Consider the following 19,506-nt stretch of genomic DNA (forward strand, 5'->3'; position numbering starts at 1 on the left):
AGTGAATTAGGGGATTGCCATTCTTGCCCAAGTTGTGTGAAGATTCCCTTGATAAAGAAGAAAATCTGCAGACCTGGTCTCTAGTGCTCCACTGGCAATGGAAAATGGAAGGTTTTACCATCTTTTTGCTGACTGGTGACTTATTCTGTGATTTAAGAGGATAAGACACTAATAATTTGTAACTGCTGGCTTAAATTAATACGGGAGGAGAGTTGCTAAGAATAATATAAAATATAAATTTTTAGAAGCTTGATTTCAGATAAAATATTTAAGTGTTTTGTGGTCATAGTACCAAGAAGTTTTATCAACACATGCAGAAAACTTTTGCCTCGGTGTGACAGCTAATTGAATCTATTATGGCACTGGAGAGCAGGTATGCATCCTTCAGACTATAAACTGTTAGCGTGAGGTTATTGCTCGTTTTGTTCATAAAATGTAAGTATGTTCATATGTCTCTAGAAGCCTCTAATAACTTCTGCAGTAAGAGTTTATATATATATATATATATACATACAAAATATATATAAAATAAATAAAAATATATATATTAAAAAACCCCCCAATAAATACCACATCTGACCCTGGAAGGGATACTGTCTTCTGCTTCATGATTCTGCTGCCTCTTCTTAGGTCTCTTTCCGTCATCACCAGTGCCTCGTGACCTTAGAAGGACTTTTGAAAGGGATGGGTCATGTGTTTGCTTTTTGCAGAGAGTTATATTAACACTGGGGTGATCAGGGTTGTGGGGAGACAAAGGGAGCTGGGAGCAGAGAGGACATGCATGCTCTTCACAGTGCTTAGGGAAGCAAGCAGTTTATTGAAGCCAAAGAATGATGCTGGAATAATTTAGCCTGCACATTTGAAGGACTCTGACCTTTGGGAAATTAATATCTTGTAATGGAAGATACAGTGCCAAAACAGCTTGGTTTGAAGATGGTTTTTAATAAGGTTATAAAGAGATCACATGGTGTGGCTGCTTGCCATGGCTGGGAACTGGATCTGATAATGTCTGGTGGTGTAAGCCTATGGCTGAAGGCTGAACCCTGCCCAATTGCTTATAATTGTCATCAGGTACTAAATATGTCTCTGAATGTCTGGCAGGATGAATAACTCATTGCCTTTAATAATTTTTCTGTGGAGATGTTAATCGTTCCTTCTTCCCACTGATGACTCTTCAGTTTTTTTTTTCTCAAATGACTGCGGTTAAAGGTTTTGTGTCCCTGCTGGGAAAGCAGCGAGTATGGGCTCCCAGAACCTGGGGTCACTAATTCCAAGAAAAGAGTCTGGCAGAGCTCAGCAGCACTGATCCATCTTAAATGCCTAGTTTAGAAAGAAAACAGATCATTTTGAATTTGTATTTACTGACTTTATGGCTTTTATTACTTGGGATATATAGATTTTATTTTTGCAATACCTGTTTTTGATGCTGAAATTAGTAGCCCTGTAATGTTTTGTTAAACCATTACTGAAACTTTGTCTTAATATTTAGTGACTGAAGGCAGTTTATTTCCTCTACTTACCACTTACAGTGTCTGGTTTCTTAGTTTCATGTCTTTTTCTTCCCTGCTACTTGAACGTCTGAAGTCATGATGTTGGATGTTTCACATTGTCATTGCCCTAGCAGGATAAGGGATTAGCGCATTTCCAGCTGGATCTTTGTTGTGAGATGCTGGTGTGCGTCTGTGTGGTGTGGTGGGAATTTGCGGCATGTGGAAGCATTGCAGTGCCGCAGGTGAATACAAGCGATGCTGCTGCTCTACCAAGATCCACGCTTATTTTCTACTCCCTCTCAGGGTGCTTTGTTCTGATACAGCACTCTTAAGAACACTTTTATAGCTGTAAATGGGATGATACAATGCTTTGAAGATGTGGAGAAGATCAGATGGTTCCACCAAATGTCATGTGTGAATGGGGTGGTGGTGTGAAAATCACTTGTGGTGGTGTAGTGTCTGATGTACGAGGGCTCCTATTGCTCAGACCATTCCCTATTTATAAAAATGAAAAAGAAGTGTACCAATGTGGCTGCTCTCTGGGTTTTTTTTCCTACTTAAAAAGCCCTCTGTGACAGCCCAAAGTCTTGGTTTTTCTCATCCCGTCTAAAGAGCACTTAAAATTTTAAGTGAGAACTTCTCTCCCCCATACTACAGTATCTGTTCCTAGCAGATTATGAAGTTGCACTTTATTTCCCTTCTCCTTTGGATCTCTGATGCTTTACAGACTGAGAAACTGGAGGACTCTATCACCCAAATGCCAGCTTTTGGTCCATTTCAGTCATAAATTCTTTCCAAAATACTGATAACTGCAGAGGAAAAGCTTGCTGAAAGGTTAAGAATACTTGGATATAAATTGGTAAAATTAGCTCTGATTAATTGCTTGCTTGACAATCTGTGTGCAAAAAAACCAAACCACAGTAAATCCCCATGTTACAGCTGAGTCTTGCCATGTTTCAGGTGCCCTCAGCTAACTTCTGTGTGCACTGATGGCTGCAGCTGTGAGCCCGGGCCCCCGGACAGCGAGCACCACTGGGTTGGGGTTGCTGCTTGGTTGCTTTCCTGAGAGACAATAAGGTGGAGTCCATCAGTGTTGAAAAATAATAAAAGCAAGGATCCTCACAAATGTTTGGTAACAGAAATGTGGGGTATTCTGCTGATAGAAAAACCTGAGCTCGCCTTTGTGCCAGGAGGAGAAATAGGCTGTCCACAAGGTTGCAGGTGGCCAGTGTTGGCTGGTTTTCATGCTTTGCTTTGGTATCGCTTGCTTGGTGCCTTCCTCCGTGTCTGATAATTTCAGTGTGGTGGAAAGTCTTAGTGGCTGCAGGTTTTTGCTCTGATGCATTAATATTTATATAACTCCCTTTGCCCAGGTATTGCTTTTCTGGGAAAATGCTTTTATTTTTTATATCAAAGCAATACGTTGTATTATTTGCTGCTTTTTTACATGGGAAATTTTGGAGTTGAAGCATTCTCCTATCTAAATGAAAACGAACTTCATTGCATGCACTAGTAACTTCTTAGGCTGTTAAAACAGCTACAAAGATTGCCTTTTACTTTTGAAATTGTAAATTCTGTTTGGCATTTTTCGATCTGTCACTCAGTCCAGAGAGCGAAAATATGTTACTTAATTTAACCATGGCTGTGATATATGACCTGATAGTCATTTTCTCTTTTAACCGTCATTCACTATAATGTTCAGGGTCTAGATGCTGTGGGGAATTAGTCCAAACTATTTACTTTGGGTGTTAAAAAAAAAAACCCACCAAACAACCTCAGAAGCCAACTGTTCTACATAGTTGGAGGCTATGGTAAAACATCAATTCCAAAACATCGATTAATGTGCTTTCAGTAACTTGATACCGAATTCTTCTCTAAATCCATACATCGTTCTAACTTAAACATGAAGACAATTTGCATGGTAATTATTTTAGTTGCTGTTGCGTATGGTGAGGCTTGCATTATCCAGTAGAGTTGATCGCTGGTTTCGGCTGTAGAACTAATAAGTCATAACAAGCTTCTGGGTTTTATTTGTTATTGCAGGCTAACCCAGCCCTTACTTGAGTGTTTCTGTTTTTCCTTTAAATGTTGCAGCATGTGATTCAGTGGAGCCTGTGCTGCAGGAAGGGAGCATGATTCTGTGTAAAGCACCAGCCAGTAATTTGTGCTGCACCTGAATAGGTTTCCATAGTTTTATGCATACTATGCCAGTTGAAGACATTGAAACTTTGCTGTAAGTTAGGTGTTCAGTTTTATTGCTTTCAAACAATTTTTCCCTTTCTCTCTTCTCCCAGACATTTTCTAACATTTGCTAATAATTTTTTTTATTTTTCCCTGGACTGAGTAGTGGAGTACAAGATCCCTGTCTCAGTGATCTTTGGAACGAAATGTATTTTAAAAATAGTGATCTCTGGGAATATAGTTTAGAACTGACCACTTTTCAAACATCTGTACAGTGAAAGCAGGCAGATGCAGTCTCTCTTTGACCTGGTTGTGTTGCCTCTTTGGAGGAAGCAGTGAAATACAGCTAATAACGATCTTTCTTTTCCCCTCAGAAAGAGACTTGCTGTGGGTTTTCTGTAGCTTATTGATGGTATCTGGAGGCCACCAGGTCAGCTGGGAATGGGAGCCCTTCCTCTGGTAGGCTGTGTCTCAATGTCAAGCTACATGGCAGGAAAGAAGGGTCATGAACAACACCAGGAAGGACACAAGAGCAGTGGTCTCCAAGTGAAATAGCCCCCCTGGGAGAAAGCACATTTGACATAGGCACTGGTACCTCTGGGAGCATTCTGTCTGGCCTGGACAGATTCTTCTATCCCTCGTTTAATTTTTCTTAACCATCTCGCTCATCTGCAGTGTTTGCAGTTGGCTGCTTGTGTCTGAGCCACAGTCCTGTAGCCCTGCAAGCATCTGTGGTTTGCGTTGGGTCTAGAGGAGTTTATTGTAGTATTTTGTGTATGTTAAGTGCATCTGCAGTGCATCTCGGCATAGGTAACAGAAATCTGTCCTCTGCTGAAGAAACAGCCCAAAAGAATGTACACCAAGGCTGTGGGATGTATTTTTCTTACTAGCTTTTTAAGCACCGTGGGAAGAAGTGTTGACTGGTCCATGGCTCTGTCAGACTTCCAGAGCAGTTAATTCAGCAACCGTCTTGTCTTCATTGAGTGTCCTGCACAGACAGCCCCTCACTGGGGAGTCGCTTGTGCCCATGGCCTGCTTCGTTCTCTCGGTTTGCTTATTTTTTTGAGGTCCCAGAGTTTCTTGTGTGTAGGAGTTAGTGTGGTTAGATGGTACTGCATGCTTGGTTGCATAAGGGATGTCCTGCTGCCCTGAGCCTGCAGCTGTGACCTGCCTGGCTGAAAAGCCTGGAGTCACTGGTTTAGGAAATCTTAGAGGTGGAGAATCATATAATGCCAGAACTGAGGTGCATGGTTGCTTGACATCCTGGTTGTTTGGATATCTTTTGGTTTTAAAATAACGTACTTTTAAAAACATCTATTTTGGTAGAGAATTTTTCCCAAATTAACATATCCTCAAAATACGCATGCTTCTATGGTTTCTGGTCCCCTGGGCTTAAGTATAAAAAGTTCTCATGTTTCACATAACCAAAGGGGACCCCCCACTTCTGAAAAAGGGGAAGACCCAGTGCTACAAGCCAGCCTTGGTAATGGCTTCCTCCTTCTGGCAGCTTTTTAAGCATGTGTGACATCATACCCAGCAGCAGGCACCCCTTCCCTCCCTGCTGGTGTGCTGGGCTGACTTCTTCCCTTCTGCTGGGGCAGTGCAATCCATTTCAGTAAGTAGCAGTAAATTTGCAAAGCCCGTTTGGGGGGGATTATAGAAAACCTGTGGACTGACTCTTTCTCAAGTGGGTTTGGCAGCCAGCTTGCAAGTATTTTTCTTCAAAGTAGAACAAAGCTTATTCAGTGTGTATGCAGGCATGGCAAGAAATGCAGCCTTTGCCATCAGCTTCTATTCTTCCCAGGGGCTCTGGAGCACTTCTGTCTGGAGCCTGGTGTATTTCAGTGGCAGTTTTGAGTTGTTCTGTTTACTCCGGGGCAGACGCAGCAAAAATGTAGCTGGTTTGATTATTTTAAGTTTTAGCTTACAATACTTGGAATGCCTCTGAGTAGGCTGCTGCCCTAATTTACAAAAAAGCATTCCCCACCTAATATTTCTTATTTATCTTGCTTAGCTGTGTGAAAATCATGGTTTCAGCAATTTAGCTGTTAACTCTTTTCTCTAAAAGATTCGTACTTTCTTCTCAAAACACAGTTGCAGCGCTTTGGGCCAGCCTGAGGTGATGGTCTGCAGCAATGTTTCACACATTGTAATGGCAGTATATTAATCACCCACCACTTACAGGCTACTGTTATCTGCAAGAGGGCTTTGAAATTCTCTGCAAGTGGTGCTTGATTTAATTTTCTTTTTAATTTCCTTGCTGAGCAATGACAAGCTCTGTTGTGGCTGTGTAGTGCGTGCTGCTTCTAGGCCAGAGAAACTCCAGACTGGTAGAGTGGAAGAAGGGAACAATTTGTGTCATAGATGCTGATTGATTGCCTGTCCCTTTGGGCATCTTTGTAATGGCCTCCCAAAAGAAAGACTTACTGTATTGGGCAGAAAACTGGGGGAGCCATTGTGTATTCAGCAGTGTGCAGCAGTTGCAACTATGGACAGCAACACAGACGCTCTTACATAGAAAAGCATTGAGGGCAGAGTTAGGCAGTCCTGCTCTGTGACCTCCCCAAAAAGTGTCTTTGATTTTCTGAAACGGGGTTAGTGGGAAGGAGGAAGAGAAATTCTTGTCTTGTGCTTGCTGAGGCTTTCGATTTTTTTCAATTATGTTTCCTAAGCCTTCAAAGTGAGGAGAAGGTTCTAACATATTTAAATAGCCTGCATATACTGGGAGAGTGGCATGGAGCAGGTATGGCTGGATGTTCACTTCTGCTTTCAAAGCTAGAGCAAAATGGTTTGTTTTGCTCTGTAACTTGTCAAGTGCAGTGACTGAGCATTGTCTGGCTCCATGTCCCTGAATCTCAGTTCTCATACCACAGAGTAGAAATTGATTTCTACAGATCTACCTGAATTGGCTCTACCAATTGCAGTTCTCAATATTCTGGTGTGTAATTGATAGGCCTCTCCAGTCTCTTATCCCTGCTGTATCAGGATCACTAGAACTATGGCCAAAGCAGTATTCAGAGATTTGGGCCTTTCTGACAAACCCCAAGTGTTTGAATGCTGCTCCTGCAGGAGCCAGACTGACTGACTACAAAGTCTTGGAACTGAAGTCCAAGGATGCATCTAAACTGTGGGGCATCGCACCCTCTGGTATTCCTGCATCCAGACTGCCCACCACCTAGAACAGGGTATCACAGTACCCTGCGTCTGTCTCCCTGGTCACGTACCTGGGCGTGTATCCCTTTCTGCGCAAAGGAAGCCGTGGCACTGGGGGCTCATGCGCGCACACGAGTCCCATCCCAGCCTGTAGCTAGATGCTTGCTCAGGCTGGGACCATGGAGCATACTGGCTTTATGGGGTTGAACCTGTATGTGTTTGCTTGCATGGCTGCTTGTGTAATTTATTAGCTTTTCTTTGAGCACAGCTATACGGTGTAGGGGTTGTTGGCGCTGCTGAGGCCAGCAGAGTTGGGTCCGTCTGACATAGTGTGGTACCAATCACCAGTTGGAGTTTTAAATAATTGTGATTTTGAGGCACTGCTTCTGGAATGGATCATCTGTCTTGAGCAGTGGATCTACAGGGATGGATCCACGATGGAGTTCCAGCAGGATGACACATCTGTGCAGCGTGCTCCAGCTGCAGGACAGTCTCTCTGTTCTGGACCTGACCCGTGCCTGTACCTTTCCTTTGTCCCCTTTCCTGCTCTGTTTGCAGGGCTAGTCTGTGGAGCCAGCCTGGGTATCTTTGTGCTTGTGATGTAGACAAGCCATGGGACAGCGTGAAGGTGTTGTGGCAGGAGTTTCAAGCAGAGAAGAACTGATGCACGTCGCTGTACGTGTGTAGCTCTGGAAAGTGTTCTGTGTACCGAGATGATGGGAGTAGGACAAGGCTGTAAATAAGAGGATAAATGGCTGCAAGGTGCTGTGTTTGTTCTCCCTGACATTTATACATGTGTCTTTGGGTCAAAATCAAAGATCTATCAAGCATGTGGAATGTGCTGTGGTGCAATTCGCACACTCTGAGGGCAGATGAGGAATGAAGAGCAAAGTAGAACTGACTAAAATTGAGATGGTCCCTCCCTAGCATCACCCACTTCCTACCTCTGCTCACCTGGCAGCTGTATTGATCCCAGCGGTGCAGCTGCTTGGCATGCATCTTGGGTCACTTCTGAGGCCATGATTCAGAAGCTACTGAAGTGCTTCCTAGGCAGGGAATGGAATTGAAGAAGTGCTTTCCTGAATTTGAATCAGGTTCATTAGTGCAGATTTTTATTATTTGCATTCTAGTATGAAGCAACTCTTTTCCATTAGGGTTTGTTTTTACATTTTCCCCACATTAACCATTACTCTTTTTTTTCTCTCTTTTTTTTTTTTCCAGGAAAAGAGGAGTAGAAGTAGTACAGGTGAGTAAAACCTATATTTGATCCCCCCCATCCCCCCCATTTTCTTATAAAGAAGGTTTACTGATTGTATATGCTGTCATTTAGATGTCAACATGACCTGGGCTTAATTATTTTTCTTTCTTTTCCATTCAATTCTCTGCTACGGATACTGTTTTTGGAAAAAGAGGATACCCCTTTTGTGAAGCATGTGTTGAGCCCATCTAGTCTTAACTCAACAGGTGCCCTGGTGAAAGTGAGAATGCAGTTAGGCTTTTCTTGTGTGTGTCAATGAGATCTGATAGGTGATTAGGTGATGTTACTCTGTGTTTATTGCATTCGCATACAGTCAGGTTTAATAGAAACAGGAGCTGGCCTTTGGAGGAAAAAAAACAACAAAACTATGGCAGGAGGAGTGTTTTTGTAACCCAGTGAGCAGAGAAGTGACACTGAAGTGCCTTTGAGTTGTAGCCCACCTACAGATAAATTCAGGTGTTGGCTGCATTTGTTCTTTCCCAGGTCTGAATGGTCATATTTTGCACAAGGTGTTACTTAAAGGATGATGGCAACTTGGGAAAGGAATTATGTTACCATGACAGCTGTTACATAGAGCGGTATAGCCCGAAAAGATCAAAGGGGAAGCATGCTCTTTCCTCCTGGCTTATTTTATATACTTAGAAGAGCTATGTGTCATAGGTTTCATTCTTGCTGATGCTTACCTAGTGCTTGTTTTGTACTCTAAGGTGACCAGTGTGTTTCTCTCACTTGTTTTGTCTTATCTCAGTAGCAGAGATGAAACTGCCTCAGTAGAGAGGATGGAGGAGAGAGGAGGAAAATGGGGTGTTAGCCACTGACAGTCGAGGATGCTCTTAAGTCTGTGTGAAAGGTGATTTTCAACACCAGCAGGGAGTAGGAGAAAAGCTACTCCTTAAAAAAAAAAAAAAAAAAAAAAAAAAAAGGACAAAAAGACAAACTGGGGCATGTTGTTGTAAAGAATCCACTATCAGAAAAGGCTTTAAAAAATTCTCATTGCTAGTTAAACTGGAGAATGTGTCTTTCAGGTATGTGTGGTTGTCCAAGAACTGCGTGGTATTACAAGGAAAAAGGACATGTACTTTACAGGCTGCATTTAACCTTTTCACCGCTACAGCATCATCTTCCTTACTTGTACCTCCTTTTGCTCAGAGTTAAGCAGCAGCTTCTTTCATCAGTTGTGATAATAGCATCTCCAGACTGATAAATACAAACCAGCCTTTGTAAAGCACAGCTTCACAAGCAGCACAGGGAGAAAGCTAGCCTATATTTGTGTCACTGTCTAGGGGACACTTATTTTAATAATACCCAAGTGTATTACAATCCCATGTCTGCATTTGTTACATATGCCTTGTGCCTGCACTGTACATTTAGGCAGCAGGGTGCTCGTATGAGATGAATGCAATGATGCACCGATCAGCTCAGCAGAGGGCAAATCCCATTTTACCTTGTGGATTAAAGTTGCTGTCCTTCCACAGGTTACCTGCTAGTCTTCTGATGTTTGTGTAGCTGTAGGCACAAAATGATTGGGAAAGCATTTTCAGGTACAATTGGGCAGAACTAGACAAGAGTTTGTGTAAAAATATTTGATGGTCTCAAATTTCACAGCATAGTTGAGATGCCAGAATAACCTATACTGAGAATTTGTGTTCCAAAGGCATGCCTCGAACACTGATGCCTGCTGCTCTGCTAGAGCAGGATGGATGGCTCTATGTGATCACCCCTTGCCTGTCACTTGTGTGTTGCTTCATATATCCTGATGCTTGTACTTGAAGCCAGTAGGGGATGTATCAGAAATGGGCTCTTTCTCCATCCAGCATTACTAGAAAGCTTTGCTTCAGTCACCTTGCGTGTTCCATCCCACTAGCCCTGCTTCTAGATGGAGGATGTCTTAGGGTCGATCTGCTAGACAAAGTTATTTGACAGAGGGAATATTGTTTTCCTGTGTTAAGCAGCAGCATTTCTTGGGTTTGTTTCCCCTTCTCTTCCTTTAAAGAACCTATCCTGTTCAAGAGAAAGTAGCTCTTACACCTGGCAATAGACAGGTAACTCAAACCACAAAAATACGCAGGCTGCGTATCTATTTTCTTCTTTACATAAATTCAAAAATTTTCTGAATGTAGATGTGCTTTCCTTAATAAGTGGTGAGTTGGAAGGGAAGATTCAGTTACTGGCTTCCAGATAGCAAAGCATGATGGACTGGTATGTGTTGACTTCTGTAAACAGTCATCAGATGATTCTTTTTCCAAAGATGTTTCACAGGTGCAGGAAAGAATTTCCTACTACTAAAGGGAAGTCTTCAAGGTCTTTAAATAAGCACCTGTGTGACTTCTGTTTCCTTGCTGCAGTGAGGGATTAGGATGCTCCTCCATTCTTTACCTAGACTGATGAAATCCTCTTATTTTGCTTCCATAAGGCTAATTGCACTATACAGGTTATCAGTGAGCTGCTGCTAGATAGCAATTAACATTCTGTGACTTGTGTTCAAGTTCTGTGTTTTGTCTTGTCTCAGACTTTCAGTTCCAGCAGAAAGAATGGTTCCAGGACACTGTTTCATGTAGGCAAACATGTGCATCCTCCAAAGAGAAATAATGGAAGAATGGGACTGGCAGTGGGTTGCTAAGCAGGCGTGCTCCTTTATCCAGCAGTAAGACATTATTCAAGCATCTCATTGAAAACGAAGAACTTCTCAACTTGTGTGGTGATAAGTAATCGGGTTGTTTTTTTTTTTTTTTTTTTTTTTAGAAATACTAATTACATTGTAACATAATGAGAATTCACTGTGAACTCAATGCACGGGAGCCAAAATGTGTGACATCATATAGTGCGACTGAGTAACATCTGTCAAGGTATCTGGCTTAAAAGATAGTACAGTAGATGAATTAAATAAAAAGCTTTTGAGGTTATGAACTTTCCAAAGAGAGTATGGGTCTGAGCCCACACCCCAACATTTGGGAGCACCAATGGGTTAGGTCATTTCTGTTTTTCCAGTGGGCAGTGGCAGAACTCTGAGTAGCAGCATCTTTAAGATCTGGCAATGTTTTGGATCTAGATTTGCTTTCTGCAGCTTAAATTCAAGTCAGTGAGGAAGTTACAAACCAGTGCTATATTGCAAGAAAAAAACAAATGTCTTCCTGGCTTTTAAATTCAGGTTCTGAACAAAATACTGTGCTATATCTCTTACCTTGTGGCAGGTCATTTGCTTAATTTTTTAAGTAGGCATCACCCCAGTATCAGGATGCTTTTTGGATTAGGATGCTTACTTGTTTTGTACCCCGTGAGGTAAGGAAGCGCTCTTGTTCCAGTTTTGCAGGAGGGGAGACTGAAAGATGTGTCCAGCAGCGAGCCTGTTGCTGTACCAACCCCGGTGCCATTGGGAGCTGTGCCGGCAAACCTGCGCGGCAGGAGTTCCAGCTGCAGCTGCCTGGGAAGGGCTGTGGGGCCGCCCGCTGCCCGACATCAGGGCTTCCCCATGCTGTTGTGCCAGGCATGAAGGGAAGGGAAGAGCAATTGAAGGTGGTCAGCAGACCTGGTCTTGCCGGCTTTCTTCCAGTGAAAGACAGCACCAATTCAGCTGCATTTAACCTTAAGGCTGCAGTTAAAGCGTTCTGAATGTAATGCTCTTGCAGTTCCTGTGGCAGTTGCATACCTTCCCTTTCTTGCCAGCAAGAGTTGCCTGCTCAGCTGGAGTGGCTTGAGCTGGTGCCCAGAGGAGGGTGGAGGTGCTCTGAACAGGTGACAAACATGACCGAAGCCCATCTGGCATGGCCTGCAGGCAGCAGCTGGCAAGGCTGACGCAGAGCAGCTCTTGCACTGGCATTGGGGTGACTTGCCAGTCAATGCTGAAATTGAAGCATTTCTTAATAAATTCTTTCATCACTGTTTCAAGGGAAAGGCTGCCTCTGAAGTTATGCAGGGATTGTCTGATGAGGCATTTACTATTGAAAAAAAAAACAACCTGTTTTCTATAATGGAATCTATCAAAGAAGGGGTTTCGGTAGTTTCTAAAAGGTAAAGCTGTTTCTGATCTTTTTTAATAAAAGCTTGGTTTTGTTCAGTTTCACCCCTCCATCCCCCAAATTAGTGTAGGGCCAAATTTAGAATTCAAAGTTGTCAGTGGTTCTTCAGCCAGTAAAGTATCCAGTTTCTTGTGATTTCGTACCTTGGCGAGTGAGGGAGAGAGCATCTTCATCTACCTTGTTTTTAAGGAAAAATCTGTCCGGTTTAGTCTGAAGAACGTAAGATTGAAAACATGTGCAGTGAGGTGAAAATCATCACAAGTACCTCTGATGGGGGCATGCATTTATTTTTGTTTCACAAGCTATGCAAATCCAGGATAATTAGCTGCAGCCCTTTGGCTTCTGACAAATTGCCAGTTTGGTCTTTGTGTGACAGAGTTTGGAGCCTTCATATTTCTTGCAACTTCAAAGCTGTTTCAAGCGCTTCCACACCCAAGCTTTCCTAGAGCTCTTGCTTGCATTTTTTTGTTTTAAAATAGCAAAGATATCTTATTTTTGGTGGGTATTTTTGGTTCAAATGAACACGAATACTCTCTTTTGTCTTAGAAAATGTTCTAGTCAGTTGGCTATAAAAGTGGGATTAGTCATTGTATTTCAAGCTGCACGTTTTTTAATAGCAGTGGGATATGGAGGACGACATGTTTTCCAATGTGGAACAGCTGACTGTAGTAGTCACAATGGTCTCGGCTGTTGGTTTGTTTTTCCTTTTCCCCCCAACTCTCTGGGAACTGAGATATTGAAATCTTTTACTTCAGAGAAGAAAACTGTCTTTTGAGCAGTGGGTTTTACCGAAGCCTGCGAAGGAGAATTGAGCATCCCCTTGCCTCCTTTTTAATTCTTCAATCAAAGTAAAATACTAATGACAACAGCTTCAACTAATTGTTGCCAGGAAACTGTTGTTTTCTTGAAATGTGGAGAGGTTTATTTTCACATGAAGTATTAATGGAATAAGCTTGAAACAGCAGTGTTCTAACTGAGAAAAGGAGCTTATAAAATACATATCCGATAGTATATACAGAAAGATGTGACTGGAAAGCTTCCAAAGCAAGTGGGATTGTTGAAATGTTGGAGAGCTGGCACTCTAGTTCAGGGAGAAGAAAGTTTGTTTTTACATGCATGCCAGGCCCTCAGTAAAGTGCACATTCTCCTGAGAATGGCAGTCTGCTTTGCCTTCAGTGAATTTTTGGAAATGATGCTAGCGAAGTCCTCCAGCCCTCCCCAGTCTGGATTGTGTTAGGTATTTCGCACATGCTTCAAGGTGAGGGGCTGCTGGTTAAAATCTTGAAAAGATCTAGATACTTCTTAGCGTTAGTGCTACACCGAGTGTGCTAGGCACACAAAGTGGTCTTCCAAAAAAGTGTAGCAATCTCAGCTTCAAACCCAGAAGTTGCAGAACTGTGGAAGAACAAATCCCAGGCAGAATCTGATCAGATCTCTGATCCTTCTCTGTAGGGGAGATTCATCTATGTGAGTCCTTCTTGGTACCTAAGAAGCAGCATTGCCCAGCAGGAAGGAAGCACAGGTTCCAGTTCAGGGAGAGATGTTTTTGGCATGCTTCTGTGTATTGCATCAGCAGGCTGGTCAGTTAGGTACAGCGTGGCCCTTTCTGGTCCAGTGAGGAAGAAGAATAAATACACAGCTGTTGGAGCAGGGAAGGAAGAGAAAACTACAGAACATTTCCACCATGTGGATTAAGCAGATTAAATAAACACTTATTCTTAAAGATTAGACACAGTAAGCCAAACAGATCAAAATGCATTTAGACCTGATTTATTTTCACTCTTGGTAAGTGAATGAGAAAACCATGAAGAAATTTTTGCGGCTCAGAGTCTCTTCCTGACTGCTTTGAGTGCTTTCCTCTGACTGTGAATCCCAATGGCCTAGTAGAGGTGTGGGCTCTGCAGTCACTTGCAGAAGTCACCTGGGTGAGTGAAAACATTGCTAAGATTTAGAAATCTGTAATTAATGTGTAATGAATTGCTGTCAGGTTTGAGCTTGTACTGCTTTGGCCCATGGAGCCAGCTCTGCCCAGCCCCTTTGTCTTCCCCTGACTTCTTGGTATGTAGTGATGAGGTAGTGATTCCTAACAATGCTAAAGGCTGGGAGTTGGGATGTTCTGGGTGGAAATCCAGTCCCTCGTGAGACCTCTGCCAAATATTTTGGTGACTGTAATGGGACTGAGATTGCAGTGGAGAGTTGCTTCACTTTGTCACTTACTGCAGGCACTTTGGGCAACTCCCTTGCAAATTCTGCCTCTGTTTCCTAATAAAGGTAATATTCCATGTGGTAGAATGCCATTTAAGTTGCTTTGATAGATCTGAATGGAGGAGATAGAGCAAGATGAGTGTGTGAAGGAAAACAGGAGTATTAATGGGGACTGGTAATTTCTGAAGACTGCCATGTATAATAGTCTTTCAGTCATCAGCATGTGTCTCCCCAGATACTTCTATGAAATGCGAAGTTTCGTAAATCCCTCCTCAAGAAACAGTATGGATAAAAATAAGACACTGGCAGAAATGTCGGGGAGTAAAACTCTTTACTTGCCTCCTTTTGACTAGGAATATTTTGCAGCATACGGTCCCAGTCTTTGCACAAAATGGCAGTTAGACATTGGTTTTATTAATCATGATTGTTGCAGTGGTGCCTATGGGCCAACAACGACCAGGGTTTAATTTTGGGCTGTATTAAACAATAGGATTATTTGTCTTGCTGGATGCAGGTGTTGTGAATATGGTATCAAAGCAGGGCGAATAGAGTGTGTTTGGAGACATGTGACTCAGGAAATGCCTTATTTTAAAACCAACCTGTCTCATTTGCGGTTTGCTGAAACCACAAAGTCTTTGTCGAAGGACAAAATATGGATGTAGCTCTTTGACCTTTTCCGAAGTTTTCATCTTGGGGTAGGAAGGATGGGGAGTTAATATGATACCATGCCAAGGGTGACTGTACCTCTGACCCTAGGACTGAGGTGTCCTCTCCCAGCTGAATGCCCTATCCTTTGTTTTGGGGGTGAAATCATGCAGTTCTCTGCTCAGACAGAGCTCCAAGCTCATTCCTGTGACAGCAGTTGTAATCTTGTCTTCAGCCCTGGGGTTTTGTTCCACAGGGACAACAGTGTTCCTTTGGGAGCAATGACTCTGGTATCCACCATAGCTCAGACTTTCTTGCCTCAACCCAAAACTTTATAGAGAGAGTATCATCAGAACAGTAAACAAGGCTGTTTGTGTGCCTGCCTTCCTCAGTGAGGGTAGTGGAAGGTCTGAACTTCCAGAGGACTCTGTGGAACATCAGTGGAGTTTGGGTAAGTCTTTTTAGTGTATGTTGTTGACTCTTTCCAGCTTCTGCAAAAGTTACTTACTCCTTTGATCTGAGCTGTGACCTGAGGTAATTGTATCTGGAGATCATTACACGCTTTTTTGCTCTTCTGGCACTTCACAATTAAAGGAGACAAACGTATTTGTGTTGCAAGACTGAATGGGGTTCCAGTAAAACCTGGTGCTTAAAGCCGTTAGGCCCTGAAGTTTCTTAAGTTTTTCTGTATTTGGTCTTTAACCTTAAGTTAGAGAAACCCTTAGCACATGTACTGCAGCTGCTGCTATCTGAAACAGGGCACACTCAAACACAGTGAAACCTGGACGTGTTTTCCTGAACCTGATTGCCTTTGTGGAATTATAGCAGAAGAAAGTAGAGTGGCTTCGACTTAATCAGAACAGCTGAACTTCTTGCCCTCCCTCCTCTTTTTTTAAAATCCAAGGGGCACTGTTTTAAGAATGATTTCTTTTGCTAGAAGGAATACGTCCTGTTCACTTGAACTCTGCCTTTCTAGTGAAAGCAATATATCTGTTGTTTTCTTTTCTTTGTCAATAGTGTAGACTGCTTTTTGCTGCATGTCTAAAGGTAGGCAGATCAGACAGAAAGGGGTTCTGCACATGCTGTAGATGTTTTCTATGCCTTTGGTTGTTAGTTTGCAATATCTGTCATACTGACCTAGCATATCGATGGAAAACACTCATGGACTTTTTGTCAGTTTATTTTTAATCACTCTCTTTGTCTAGTTTTTAGGAATATTTGCTGCTAATGATAATTTTGCCCTGGTACCAAAAGCAATGCAGTTAATAGCTTAGGGTGGGAATTGTTGCATGTAGTATTTCAGTCTGAGGAAGAAAGGAGAGAGCCAGGAGAAATTTAGATGATTACACACATAGTTTCTCCAAAGTGAGATAGAAGTGGGTCACATTTATGGAAAATTTGAGCTGTGGTATGTTAGGGGTTTTTAAAAAATTTTTTCATCCCACTTCCCTCACATGACTTGTCAAAAAGGAGATGCTGCTGCAACTTCCTAGATGAGACTAGTGTGGTTCTCTGCTGGCTATGCCAGGAGCAAGGGTGGGCCAACCACAGTTAGTAAAGGGATTGAAATAGTCATTGGATACTTAAGGGTATGAGCTGCTGTAAGCAGTTGCTTCGCAAGTGCTGGAAATAGAGTCCCTCCTTTTGGAAAGCTGTTTTCAAAGAGAAGAAGGTTGAGGGCAGGAGCATCAACTGTCGTCCCATAGACTCTGGGGGAGCCTGGAGACAAGCCTCTTCCAGCGGGTTCGTGTGCATATGTCTCTCTTGCTCAGATTTATACTGAGGATGATACTGTCAGTATATTTAAAGACAGTGTGCTACTGACATAGTAATGAATCTGTATAAATCTCAAAGCCAGCGGAACCACAAAAGCCACCGAACTTTGTCCATGCAGTGCTGCAAGACAGTTTCATTCGTGGTAGTCACAGCCTGTGCTCTGCTGCTTCCCCTCCTGCTCACCCATCCTAGAGCACTGTGGTTTTGTTCTTAGGAGGCTCCGTACCCAGGTGTGCTCTCTGTGACTCAACTGTGCTTTAAAAACGAAGCAAACCCAAGCCTGCCTTTGGTATACAGCACAGATTTGTCACTGAAACAGTGATGACATGGTACATTTTATTTTAATTATTCTCATCTTACGTTAAGGTTATTTTTGTAAAGGAGTCAAAAGAATTAATTGTTGCTCATATTACAGATGAATAAAAGCATGTCAAGAGAACTTGTCCTCTGTAGTTTTGCTTAAATTTTGCTTATTGACCTATAGGATCCTAACACAATGCTGTCGATTAACCAGTCATTAAGATACCTGACGTTTCAATCATGGTAAAAAAAACCTAAATCAAACTGTGGGTGGTGCTCCTTTGTCTTTGAAATATGGCACAACAGAGGTTATGAGTGGGAGAGCAGAAACTACACGTATATATGAACCACAGACTGCTTCTGTCATTGGTAAGCAAGAGACTTACCTTACACTATTCTTTGGCTGCTGTTTTAGGATCCAGGGTAGTTCAGTATCTTACTCGAGTTCACTAACCATTTTTTCAACCTGAGGTTGCTTCAATAAACTATACTTGCCTCATTTAATTTCCCAACTGGCATGCTTCCCTGAATAAAAGAGGGTTTGTATCTAATTTGAAGTTGCTATAAACATTAACTTCTACGTATATGGTGTCCTCATTTGAATGTTTGTTGTAAGGCGGGTATTCAGTAGTTAGTGAAGACCTTTTTTTAAACAAAATATTCCTCCTGGTACCTTGCCAAAGTGCAAACAAGTTATTTACAGTGTTTTGACAGAATCATCTGAAGACGGGATGGAAAAGATGCCATTGGGACTGAGCTAATACTGTAAGAGACTGAGATGTAAGGGAAACAACTGTTGCAAAGGAATTTTTGGCTGACGTTGCCAACTGAGAAAGCTTTTTAGCTTTGTTTTTGTAGTAAATCGTTGATTGGAGCTAAGAGCTTCCTTTACTAAAAGGTCTAAGTGCATCTGAAATTGTTTTCTTGTACAAGCAGCTTCATTGCACAACTGCACTGTCTTGTAACCTCAGCAGCATAGTTACTGTGTTAAAATTGTTCATTGACTTACTGATGGCAAAGATTAGAGGACAAGCTAACTGCATTCTGTAGAGACTTTGTGTTGATTGCAGAGAGATCGTTTGTACTAAGGTTAGCTTGGAAAATGTTCTTTCCTGTGACCTAGATGAGCTTATCTTGTAATACCCTTTCCTTTATGATAACATCCTTAAGTGGCTGGAAAAATAACTGCAGCTGTAAAGGGGGAACTAGAATTTCTGAAGTACAAAGTAGTTTGAAATGGAGTCAAAGCAGATTACATGTTCATGCGCCCACTGCGATGACTCGCATACCGTTCAAGGCCTTAATGTCTGGTTATCAGTGAACTAAGTGACTAAAAAGGAGGTAGAGATAGCATTTGCTCCCTGCTGGTGACAGATCTTCCCACTCGTTCCTGCTCCTGATTGTTTTTCCACCTCTGAGCCAAAAAAGGGCAGGTTACAGTTGCTGGTGGGTTTCTAAGAGTGACTCTCGTACATTGGCCAGAGGACCTTTTTCCTGCCGGTAAGGAAAGTGCACTGTTGTCACAGTGCTTTCAATTTCTGCTGGGTGAGGAAACTACAGCCCGCTTGTCAGTCTGGCTTAACAGCTGTGTTGAATGCTCAAGTTCTCTGCTTTCTTTTGATAAATGCTGTGATTGCTTGTCTTAGATGTTACTGCCTGCTGGGTCTCTTGTTAGCTTCTTCAACCTGCTCGTGTGGTTAGATTGATGTATCTCCATTTTTTTCTGTGCTTCCTAAAATCTGTATCTTTTCCACTGAGCTTGTGGAAGCGGATGTACACAAAGCTGTGTTGGCTTTGTGAGCACTGGGTGCGGCACAGATACGATAGTGCCGTGCCTGAGCTGGTACGGCCGGTCTCTGGTGTGTAAGCAGCTGCTAGGGCCAGGGGGGTTCAGTCTCTCCAGTGTGGTCCAGGCCTTGCTGTGCCTTTTAAGGGTTGGTTGGTGTAATGTCTTTTTACTAATTTAGTGCAATCAGCCCTTTGTACAGCAGCTCAGTGGCTTATATTTACTTTGGTGTTAGTATAAAGTAGGTCTGACTTCAATACAGCGCAAGGAAGGGGAGAGGATAGCAACGCACCCTGACGGTCCGTGGGTGGTTAGTTTGCATTGTGGAAAGTTAGACAGCAAGTGGAAATGCATTCTCCCAGCCATCTCTTCAACTTCTGCATTGTCAAGTTCCTTTTTACTTAAGTGGCGAAGTGCTGACTTCAACACTGAGAAGGTTTATACGGTGTTTTCAGCAGGTCTGCTTTCATCATACTCCTGGCTTTGGTTACTAAGTCACTGCTCTGCCAGCCGGTGTACACTCTTGTGTGCAAGCAGGACCTCTCCTTGGAGGAGGAGTAATGGAGGAAGGAGTGTCTTACCCAGAGGTTGGCCCAGCAAAACCCCAGGGAACCTGCTGGAAGCACCATGCTTGCAGCATTGCGGTGGGAGAGCGGTTTGCTCAACTTCAAAGGACTGAGCTCAAACCAAGGCGCT

The 19,506-nt window shown here is 42.7% G+C and overlaps 1 protein-coding gene across 2 annotated transcripts in view; it reads left to right on the forward strand.

Annotated features, from left to right (window-relative positions):
* Window positions 1-19,506, forward strand: part of ITPK1 (inositol-tetrakisphosphate 1-kinase) — a 158,565-nt gene that overhangs the window by 29,360 nt on the left and 109,699 nt on the right. For both annotated transcript variants that reach the window (XM_086463609.1, XM_086463610.1), the window contains exon 2: window positions 8,046-8,070. In XM_086463609.1, coding sequence (XP_086319735.1) covers window positions 8,046-8,070 — 25 coding nt within the window. The remainder of the gene's footprint in view (window positions 1-8,045; window positions 8,071-19,506) is intronic.

Source organism: Leptosomus discolor, chromosome 3 (genome assembly GCF_034619465.1).
Source record: "Leptosomus discolor isolate bLepDis1 chromosome 3, bLepDis1.hap2, whole genome shotgun sequence".
Lineage (NCBI taxonomy): Eukaryota > Metazoa > Chordata > Aves > Leptosomiformes > Leptosomidae > Leptosomus > Leptosomus discolor.